Below are 11,955 nucleotides of genomic sequence, written 5' to 3'. Positions count from 1 at the left end.
AACTAGTCTAAAGAAGGCTAGTTTTATTGCTTCTTTATTCAGCACAACTGTTTTCAGGCATGCTAACATAATTGCAAAAGGGTTTTCTAATGATCAATTAGCCTTTTAAAATGATAAACTTGGATTAGCTAACACAACGTGCCATTGGAACACAGGAGTGATGGTTGCTGATAATGGGCCTCTGTACGCCTAATGTAGATATTCCATAGAAAATCTGCCGTTTCCAACATTAACAATGTCTACACTATATTTCTGATCAATTTGATGTTATTTTAATGGATTTTTTTGTTGTTGCTTTTCTTTAAAAAACAAGGACTTTTCTAAATGACCCCTTAACTTTTGAACGTTAGTGTACATGTTATTCAGTCACAGCACCCACACCACTTGCGGGCGTCAGCGGGGCCTTGGCGCTAAAATAGAAATTGGTTATATTTGTGACACTCAACGTGCTGCAAGTCCGGTCCCTCCCATCTCCTCATTGGTTTTTAGAAGTATATACCCATGTCCCATCTCCTCATTGGTTTTTAGAAGTATATACCCATGTCCCATCTCCTCATTGGTTTTTAGAAGTATATACCCATGTCCCATCTCCTCATTGGTTTTTAGGAGCATATACCCACGTGGGTGATTGAAAGATGAATTTAGGTACTATTCCCTATGTAACCTAGTTATTCCCACTATTCCCTATGTAACCTAGTTACTCTCACTATTCCCTATGTAACCTAGTTATTCCCACTATTCCCTATATAACCTAGTTATTCCCACTATTCCCTATATAACCTAGTTACTCTCACTATTCCCTATATAACCTAGTTATTCCCACTATTCCCTATGTAACCTAGTTACTCTCACTATTCCCTATATAACCTAGTTATTCCCACTATTCCCTATATAACCTAGTTACTCTCACTATTCCCTATATAACCTAGTTATTCTCACTATTCCCTATTTAACCTAGTTACTCTCACTATTCCCTTTATAACCTGGTGTACTGCTCTCACTGTTCCTTATATAACCTGGTGTACTGCTCTCACTATTCCATATGTAACCTAGTTATTCTCCCTATTCCCTATATAACCTAGTTATTCTCACTATTCCCTATATAACCTAGTTATTCTCACTATTCCCTATATAACCTGGTGCACTAAATAATGAATATCATGCCCTTTAGGACTTAAGTGTTAAAGGCTTGGTGACAGTACACAGTCACTAAAACAGACTCTTTACTGAGTAGCTCAGCTAACAACAAATGTTCCCCCAACTTTATAGAACGTTCCCTTAAAAGTGTAATTTGGTCATAACCTAACATTTTCATAGGAATGATCTTGTGATGTGCAAGGAATGTTTCCAAGAGACGATTCCCTTAATGTCAAATAGATATTTACCCAGAACATGGTTACCATGTTTTCAGAACATAAGATATTAACGTTCTAAACACACACATAGTATATCGAATGTCACGGCCACATCTCAGATGCACAAACGGAGAGGTGACATCCACTCCTTTCTGATGGACACTCTGAGTGCATCCCAAATGGCACCCCATTCCCTCCATCTGATGTGGGACACTCTGAGTGCCCCCCCCCCTCCATTTGGGAAGTAACCTCAGTAGCGGTAAACAACACCCCACCACACGTCCCTGTCACCATGCCAACCAGGTGCTGGGGCCTGTCTGGGCCTCTCTGTGTGTTCAGTAAATGTTTACTAGTTAACCCTTTTACAGTATATCATTCCTTATCTCTAACTGTGACGTGGGTAGGTACAGTTGCCCAATCATTAGGGACATCCTTGACCGCTCAGTAAGTTAGTGAGCTGACTTTATTTAGCTATGGAACTGTGCTGTTAATATATAGGTATGGGAGAATCCATCTGCAGGAGTATTGTCTGGCCAGCAGAAATAATAATATGTTGTTTTGAACAATAAAGTTATTTTAAAACAGTAAATCAGCTGTACCTTGGAATGTATTTTTATTTAGCAGATTTAAAAAATATATATTTCTGTCAAATTATTGAAAACTTCCTTACAGATTCTACCTGTTCTTAATGACATCGTCACAATATGGGCGGTGCCCACCTCAGCATCCCTGGTGTTGTAACTGAGTTGTTCAGGGGCAGAACAACAGATTTTTACCTTGTCAGCTTGGGGATTCGATCTAGCAACCTTTCGGTTACTAGTCCAATGCCATAACCACTAGGCTACGCTGCCGTCCCAACTTGATTGGAGGTACACAACACAATCCCCGCATCTCGTCATGATCCGTCCGGCCGTTACAGAGAACTGGATTTTTGACAGGGTCGTTAGCACTATGACAGTCAGATGTTGTTTCTTCCCAGACCTCAAATTCTAGACGTCGGATTAAAACGAGGCTACGGCGTCCGCAAAGGTGACCATTAGACTCACATCCATTTGGACTGAATAAGTTTGTAGATGCAACAGTTTTGATCAAATTCACAAATTTACTCGCGTGCACATTTCTGCCCGATTTTAAACCAATGATTTGTTACCTTTTTGTAGCATTTATGACAATGCTAACATATTTTCAGCCGAATCTCAGAGTTCTAAAACCGTGTAAAACTTGGTTGCTACCTAACAGTATGTCACGTTCGTCGTTGTAATCATACTCAGACCAAAGCGCAGCGTGGAATCGGTTCGACATATTTTATTTATAAGTGAACCGCACAAAAACAATAACCGATACGTGACGCTACTGCAGCGCTCACAGGCACTTTCACATAAACAAGATCCCACAAAACACAGTGGGGAAATGGCTGCCTAAATATGATCCCCAATCAGAGACAACGCTAAACAGCTGCCTCTGATTGGGAACCATACCAAGCACACCAACATAGAAATAAACAACATAGAACACCCTCAGTCACGCCCTAACCTACTATACCATAGAGAACCAAGGGCTCTCTATGGTCAGGGCGTGACACAGTAGCAGTTAGCTAGTAGCTAGCAAGAAGGCTAGCAGCTGTAGCTAGCTAGCTAGCTAGCTAACACCAGTTGGAGGAGAAGCAAAAGGAAGGTCATTAGTTAGGTATATTTTGATATGGTAGGTTGTTCATATGGCTGAAGTCGTGTAAACTTCTGACCTGGACACTTGCGTGTAATCAGAGCACATACAAATAAGCTAGCGAACATCCTTGGCTGTTATTAAAGCCAATTAGATACACCAGACTTTGGGAACTTCGGGAAAACTGCCACAGTCATGCCGTCTAAGACACTTACGTAATTCTTTTGCATGACCTTTTTTCTTTTAAAGCATATTGGTATCATGACACAAGGCGAGACCCAGATGTAGACACAGGAGGCAGATGGTTGGAGTCTTACAATGTTTATTAATCCAAAAGGAGTAGGCAAGAGAATGGTTGTGGACAGGCAAAAGGTCAAAACCAGATCAGAGTCCAGGAGGTACAGAATGGCAGACAGGCTCGAGGTCAAGGCAGGCAGAATGGTCAGGCAGGCGGGTACAGAGTCCAGAAACAGGCAAGGGTCAAAACCTGGAGGACTAGAAAAAAAGAGAATAGAAAAGGCAGGAGTACGGGAAAAACACGCTGGTTGACTTGAAACATACAAGACGAACTGGCACGGAGAGACAGGAAACACTGGGATAAATACACTGGGGCAGAGAGACAGGAAACACAGGGATAAATACACTGGGGAAAATAAGCGACACCTGGAGGGGGTGGAGACAATAATGAGGAAGGTGAAACAGATCAGGGCGTGACAATTGGAGGACTGTCATTCATAATCCATTCACCCACCTCAATGTAACATAGATATGGACAGGATGGTGGGTGTAGCTGGTGTATAAAGTCAGGCGCAGGAGAGCAGAGATGAGTGAAACAATGTACTTTACTCAACAGCACAAAGTAAACAATTTACAAAGTGCAAAAAGAACAGTTGCCACAAAGCATGGGTGATAAACAGCACCCGGTACAAACCAGCCGGAAGATATCGACCTGAACAAATAACAATCACACACAAAGACATGGGGGGAAACAGAGGGTTAAATACATGACCAGTAATTGGGAAATGAAAACCAGGTGTGTAGGACAACGAGAAAAAAAAATGGAAAATGAATAATGGATCGGCGACTGCTAGAAGACCGGTGACGCCGAACACCACCCGAACAAGGAGAGGCATCAACTTCGGCCGAAGTCGTGACAGATATGTTATGGCTACTACGTGATACTAAAATGTTCCTGTGCACAGTCTAAAATTACTTACAGTACAAAGTCAAAAGTCAAAGTCAAAAGTTTGGACACACCTACTCCTTCCAGGGTTTTTCTTAATTTTTTTACTATTTTCTACATTGTAGAATAATAGTGAAGACATCAAAACTATGAAATAACACATATGGAATCATGTAGTAACCAAAAAAGTATTAAACAAATCAAAATAAATGTTAATGTTTGAGATTCTTCAAAGTAGCCACCCTTTGCCTTGATGACAGTTTTGGCTTTCTCTCAAGCCACCTCAACTGAGTGTACAAAACATTAAGAACACCTTCCTAATATTGAGTGAGGAATATGCAGTATGTTATCATTAGGCTGTATGTATTTTTTTTTATTTAGGCCCATTGTAAATGTGTATTATTGCAAAAATAAATAAAAATACACATTACTTTAAGCTCCCTATTCATTTGATAGAGGTAATGAAATGTCCATTGTTCAGCACAACAATTGATAAAAAAGGACCATGTTTTAAGAAAAAGTGATTCTGAGCTAATGTCAACATTACACAGGTAAGCTAACGGTTTCAGAAATCAGGAATGCAGACAGGCTCTGTAGACCTCTGTATCTATCAGAGCTGGACATCTACCTACACCACGTCCTGTATCTACTGACACCACCACATGTTGTTATGCTGGACCTCTACCTACACCACGTCCTGTATCTACTGACACCACCACATGTTGTTATGCTGGGTCTCTACCTACACCACGTCCTGTATCTACTGACACCACCACATGTTGTTATGCTGGACCTCTTCCTACACCACGTCCTGTATCTACTGACACCACCACATGTTGTTATGCTGGGCCTCTACCTACACCACGTCCTGTATCTACTGACACCACCACATGTTGTTATGCTGGGTCTCTACCTACACCACGTCATGTATCTACTGACACCACCACATGTTGTTATGCTGGGCCTCTATCTACACCACGTCCTGTATCTACTGACACCACCACATGTTGTTATGCTGGGTCTCTACCTACACCACGTCCTGTATCTACTGACACCACCACATGTTGTTATGCTGGACCTCTATCTACACCACGTCCTTTATCAACTGACACCACCACATGTTGTTATGCTGGGCCTCTACCTACACCACGTCCTGTATCTACTGACACCACCACATGTTGTTATGCTGGACCTCTATCTACACCACGTCCTGTATCAACTGACACCACCACATGTTGTTATGCTGTGCCTCTACCTACACCACGTCCTGTATCTACTGACACCACCATGTTGTTATGCTGGGCCTCTACCTACACCACGTCCTGTATCTACTGACACCACCACATGTTGTTATGCTGGACCTCTTCCTACACCACGTCCTGTATCTACTGACACCACCACATGTTGTTATGCTGGGCCTCTACCTACACCACGTCCTGTATCTACTGACACCACCACATGTTGTTATGCTGGGTCTCTACCTACACCACGTCCTGTATCTACTGACACCACCACATGTTGTTATGCTGGACCTCTACCTACACCACGTCCTGTATCTACTGACACCACCACATGTTGTTATGCTGGACCTCTACCTACACCACGTCCTGTATCTACTGACACCACCACATGTTGTTATGCTGGGCCTCTACCTACACCACGTCCTGTATCTACTGACACCACCACATGTTGTTATGCTGGGCCTCTACCTACACCACGTCCTGTATCTACTGACACCACCACATGTTGTTATGCTGGGCCTCTACCTACACCACGTCCTGTATCTACTGACACCACCACATGTTGTTATGCTGGGCCTCTATCTACACCACGTCCTGTATCAACTGACACCACCACATGTTGTTATGCTGTGCCTCTACCTACACCACGTCCTGTATCTACTGACACCACCATGTTGTTATGCTGGGCCTCTACCTACACCACGTCCTGTATCTACTGACACCACCACATGTTGTTATGCTGGACCTCTTCCTACACCACGTCCTGTATCTACTGACACCACCACATGTTGTTATGCTGGACCTCTTCCTACACCACGTCCTGTATCTACTGACACCACCACATGTTGTTATGCTGGGCCTCTACCTACACCACGTCCTGTATCTACTGACACCACCACATGTTGTTATGCTGGGCCTCTACCTAGACCACGTCCTGTATCTACTGACACCACCACATGTTGTTATGCTGGGCCTCTATGTCTATATGAGAGACTGAGTCCGACACACCACATCCTGTATCTACTGACCAAAAAATATGTCATGAAATATATTTATTGCTAAAATAATGGTTTAAGGAAATACAGGCAGCGACCACATTACTAGAAAACTGCTCACCCAATCAGCATGATGTTGCTGTAAGTATAAAAGCAAAGCTTACTTTCATATAATAAAAAAACGAAGCTTGAAAAGATAGTGGAATGGGGTAATGTCTTAGTGTGGGGTGGGAATAATGCATTACATTACCTTGCATGGGGTACAAATCACATTACTGTGGGAGTATGAATAATGCTGTTTGAGAAGGTTTTTGAATTCTAAGCAACCTGCCTACATTGTCTGAAGTACAAGAGAACAACATTACTACTGTAGTAGGTCAAAGCTGTGTGCTGTAAAACCTTGGTGGAGCATGGGTACGTAGGCATTGTGGTGCTGTAAAACCTTGGTGGAGCATGGGTGGAGTAGGCATTATGGTGCTGTAAAACCTTGGTAGAGCATGGGTGGAGTAGGCATTGTGGTGCTGTAAAACCTTGGTAGTATGGGTGGAATAGGCATTGTGGTGCTGTAAAACCTTGGTGGAGCATGGGTGGAATAGGCATTATGGTGCTGTAAAACCTTGGTAGAGCATGGGTGGAGTAGGCATTGTGGTGCTGTAAAACCTTGGTGGAGCATGGGTGGAGTAGGCATTGTGGTGCTGTAAAACCTTGGTAGAGCATGGGTGGAGAAGGCATTGTGGTGCTGTGAAACATTGGTGGAGCATGGGTGGAGAAGGCATTGTGGTGCTGTGAAACCATGGTAGAGCATGGGTGGAATAGGCATTGTGGTGCTGTAAAACCTTGGTATGGCATGGGTGGAGTAGGCATTGTGGTGCTGTAAAACCTTGGTGGAGCATGGGTGGAGTAGGCATCGTGGTGCTCATGTGAATTTCCTTTCTTTTCCGGCTTCAGATCAATGTCTACTTCTCCCTTAATAAAACTTCTCACATAAATATCTGTTCTTAGCTGCAGTGTAAACCAATGGCACCACTCATGATGTAACAACAGAAGAGTTTTTTTTATTGCAGACTGAACATTGTCACATAGAAGAACAAATCTAAACAATGTACAGTACATTTAACATGAATAGTTAAAATACATTATTTAAGCATACCTTTAGTTTCCTGTTAACATATATATTAAAACTAGTACACAAATAGACTCCACATATACAAACAAACTTAAATATAACGTTTAACCGTCGCATACAGTGATTATTAAAATGGAATGTTGAGTTCAGACAGCGTTGGAGCATTGTTACATCATCAAGAGGAGACAGGAAGACTAAAGGGAGTAGGGGGACCGTACGGATCTCAACACCACAACGCATTCTGTCCATCACACCTGGATCCCAAAGTGACAGAGCCCTGGTCAAAAGCAGTGCACTATATATGGCGAATAGGGTGCCATTTTGGGATGCGCTCCATGTCCTCTTTGTATCGGTCCAGGTTCTTTAAAACAGAACTTAGATACAGAACCGTAGATACTAGCAGCTTTGCTTTCTTCCTCACTACCGCCACAATCAATCAATCAATAAACCAATCATCATTAAATTAATAAATTAATCATCCTCTGAGTCCAGTTTCAGTCGACGTGATCCAGAGTGAAGAGACAACAGAACTTGTCGAGACGTTTCAGCGTGGAATCCCTGAGCAGGTCATGTCATGACAGACGAACCAATCAGGGACAACAGTGTGAAACTGCCTCATTCAGACACTCCCACTGACTACAAGACAACCAATCCTGTGTGAGGATGTCACAAGTGGTTCACTACGTAGGGAACAGGGTGCCATTTGGGACAGACCCATAGAGATTCACCCACAGCCATGAGCCGTCAGTGGGAGACAGGATGAGTCAGAATGGACGAGTGTGATGGAGAGAGAGGGGAGGAGGAAAGGGGGTTGTAGGGAGGAGGAAAGGGGGGGTGCATAAAGCTGCCTGAGACATGTGTAAAATAACCTCCACTCTGGGTTAGGATTTGGGAGGAGGGGGGTCTGAGGGGGGTACAAGTCCATCATGGAGAGGGAAGAGGTTGTGCGTTGTGAGTCAGAGGGAGGGACGAGGGGACAAGGGGGGTCTACAGGTGTGTACCTCCGTGACATGGGGAGTCCTTCCTAGTTAGTAAATTCATAGGAATGTCTATGATGTTTCCTATAGGTAACAGTCCATGGAGGTTTATAGCTTTATAGTTTATAGAGTCTATAGTTCTGGTCTATCATGAGTCTATAGGATGTCCTCTAGGGTTCTGGTCTATCATGAGTCTATAGGAGTCTATAGGATGTCCTCTAGGGGTCTGGCTTACAGGTATGATAGCCTACAGGTATGATGTTCTACAGGTATGATGTCCTACAGGTATGATGTCCTACAGGTATGATATCCTACAGGTATGATATCCTACAGGTATGATATACTACAGGTATGATGTACTACAGGTATGATACCTACAGGTATGATATCCTACAGGTATGATGTCCTACAGGTATGATATCCTACAGATATGATATCCTACAGGTATGATGTCCTACAGGTATGATGTCCTACAGGTATGATGTCCTACAGGTATGATATCCTACAGGTATGATGTCCTACAGGTATGATGTCCTACAGGTATGATGTCCTACAGGTATGATGTCCTACAGGTATGATGTCCTACAGGTATGATATCCTACAGGTATGATGTCCTACAGGTATGATGTCCTACAGGTATGATATCCTACAGGTATGATGTCCTACAGGTATGATGTCCTACAGGTATGATGTCCTACAGGTATGATGTCCTACAGGTATGATATCCTACAGGTATGATATCCTACAGGTATGATGTCCTACAGGTATGATGTCCTACAGGTATGATGTCCTACAGGTATGATGTCCTACAGGTATGATATCCTACAGGTATGATATCCTACAGGTATGATGTCCTACAGGTATGATGTCCTACAGGTATGATGTCCTACAGGTATCATATCCTACAGGTATGATGTCCTACAGGTATGATGTCCTACAGGTATGATGTCCTACAGGTATGATGTCCTACAGGTATGATGTCCTACAGGTATGATGTCCTACAGGTATGATGTCCTACAGGTATGATATCCTACAGGTATGATATCCTACAGGTATGATGTCCTACAGGTATGATGTCCTACAGGTATGATATCCTACAGGTATGATGTCCTACAGGTATGATGTCCTACAGGTATGATGTCCTACAGGTATGATGTCCTACAGGTATGATGTCCTACAGGTATGATATCCTACAGGTATGATATCCTACAGGTATCATATCCTACAGGTATGAGTCCATAGAGGGTGCATAGCTGAATCCTAGGAAGGCCTCGGCTGCCTCCTTGATGCTGGCAGTGATGAGGGAGGAGTCAGGGGAACAGCCAATGGATGAGGGGACGGGCTCGTCTGTGAACTCCGTGTCAAAGTGGCGAAGGTCGTTAGGGCCCGTCTGGGGAGAGACAGAATGAACAAACTATTGAAGGGAACGTTCTGGAACGTGTCCTGTATGTTGTACTATTGAAGGGAACGTACCGGAACATGTCCTGTATGTTGTGCTATTGAAGGGAACGTTCTGGAACGTGTCCTGTATGTTGTACTATTGAAGGGAACGTTCTGGAAAGTGTCCTGTATGTTGTACTATTGAAGGGAACGTACCACGTTTGGGTTGAAAGGGGGGGTGAGCTTCTTAGCGGTCAGGTCATCCCAGTTGATGGGGGAGAAGAACATGTGGTTCTTGATCTCCTCCTGAGAGAGAGGAGACAGACAGACAGACAGACAGACAGACAGACAGACAGACAGACAGACAGACAGACAGACAGACAGACAGACAGACAGACAGACAGACAGACAGACAGACAGACAGACAGACAGACAGAGACAAAGACAGAGAGACAGTTAGAGGGAAAGTCTTAGATACATAATTACAAGGGTAATCTACACACACACTTCCTCTGTCTCACTCTCTCTATCTCTCCTTGTCCCTCTCTCTCTGTCTCACTCTCTCTATCTCTCCTTGTCCCTCTCTCTCTGTCTCTCTTTGTCCCTCTCTCTCTCACTGTCTCTCTCTCTTTGTCCCTCTCCTCTCTATCTCTCTTTGTCCCTCTCTCTCTCACTCTGTCTCTCTTTGTCCCTCTCTCTCTCACTCTGTCTCTCTGTCTCTCTGTCCCTCTCTCTCTCTCTCTCTCTCTCTCTGTTTCCCTCTCTCACAAACACTTACGAAGTCGTGGCTGTGTCCCAGTCGTTGCGTGCGGTCTTTCTGCAGCAGTCCCTCCAGTATGTGCTTGGCAGCGTTAGAGATGTTGGGTTTGAGCTGCAGTGGTTTGTTCAGGATGTTGTCGTACATCTCTGCTGTGTTACGACTATAGAACGGAGGCTGTGGAGAGGTAGAAGTTAGACTCTTGGTATTGCTATAACCATAAGGCAGACAATGGTACAATGGATTTAAACAAACGTATACAATGGCTTCTGATGAGGGAAGACAGTTGAAATAAACTCATAGGAGGCTTTTATAAGTTATATTCTTCAACAGTTAATGGCTTTATATCATGTTAACTTAAAAAGTCCCCTTTTTAAATTCCTAACGAGTTGTGTACTCACCAGGCCATACAGCATCTCATAAAGCACGGCTCCTAAACACCACCAGTCCACCGATCTGTCATACGGCTGCTTGTGTAACACCTCGGGAGCTAGGTACTATAGAGGGAGGGAGGGAGGGAGGGAGGGGAGGATGGGAGGGAGGGAGGGAGGGAGGGATGGGAGGATGGGAGGGATGGGAGGATGGGAGGGGGGAGGGATGGGAGGGAGGGAGGAGGGGGGAGGGATGGGAGGGAGGGAGGGAGGGAGGGAGGGAGGGAGGGAGGGAGGGAGGGAGGGAGGGAGGGAGGGAGGGAGGGAGGGAGGATGGGAGGGAGGGAGGAGGGGGGAGGGATGGGAGGGAGGGAGGGAGGGAGGGAGGGAGGGAGGGAGGGAGGAGGGAGGGAGGGAGGGAGGGAGGGAGGAGGGGGGGAGGAGGGGGGGAGGAGGGAGGGAGGGAGAACATACTATAAGTTATTACATTGGCAATCATCACCAGCAAATACCCCAATTATACCCCAACAACAATCACCAAACATCCTCTGGCGGTTCCTCACCTCTGGTGTTCCACAGAACGTTGACGTGGTTCCGTTCTGTTCTATGTTCTCTTTGCAGAGGCCGAAGTCCGTGAGTATGATGTGTCCCTGAGAGTCCAGTAGAATATTCTCAGGCTTCAGGTCTCTGTACACGATGTTTAGAGAGTGGAGGTAGCCCAGGGCACTGGCGATCTCCGCTGTATAGAACCTGGCCCGAGGCTCTAAGAAACGCCGCTCCCTCTGGAGATGGTAGAACAACTGGAGGAGAAGAGAGAGAGGAGAGAGAGACAGAGAGAGAGGTTCAGATGTGATGATCTTTATTGTACAACTGAGGCACATACAGAGCTCCAATGCTGCATCCCCAGT

The 11,955-nt window shown here is 44.6% G+C and overlaps 1 protein-coding gene across 3 annotated transcripts in view; it reads right to left on the bottom strand.

The window, feature by feature from the left end:
* Window positions 1–7,471: 7,471 nt before the first annotated feature.
* The window catches only part of LOC106591125 (serine/threonine-protein kinase Sgk1), a 9,327-nt gene continuing 4,843 nt past the window's right edge, over window positions 7,472–11,955 (bottom strand). For all 3 annotated transcript variants that reach the window (XM_045695508.2, XM_045695510.2, XM_045695509.2), the window contains exons 6-10: window positions 11,611–11,847; window positions 11,078–11,173; window positions 10,698–10,853; window positions 10,136–10,225; window positions 7,472–9,929 (exon numbers count right to left, since the gene is read on the bottom strand). In XM_045695508.2, the coding sequence (XP_045551464.1) occupies window positions 9,762–9,929; window positions 10,136–10,225; window positions 10,698–10,853; window positions 11,078–11,173; window positions 11,611–11,847 (747 nt within the window). In that variant the 3' untranslated portion in view covers window positions 7,472–9,761. The remainder of the gene's footprint in view (window positions 9,930–10,135; window positions 10,226–10,697; window positions 10,854–11,077; window positions 11,174–11,610; window positions 11,848–11,955) is intronic.

This window comes from Salmo salar, chromosome 15 (assembly GCF_965601325.2).
Source record: "Salmo salar chromosome 15, fSalSal1, whole genome shotgun sequence".
Classification (NCBI taxonomy): domain Eukaryota; kingdom Metazoa; phylum Chordata; class Actinopteri; order Salmoniformes; family Salmonidae; genus Salmo; species Salmo salar.
This window is presented reverse-complemented; position numbering and strand designations above follow the sequence as displayed.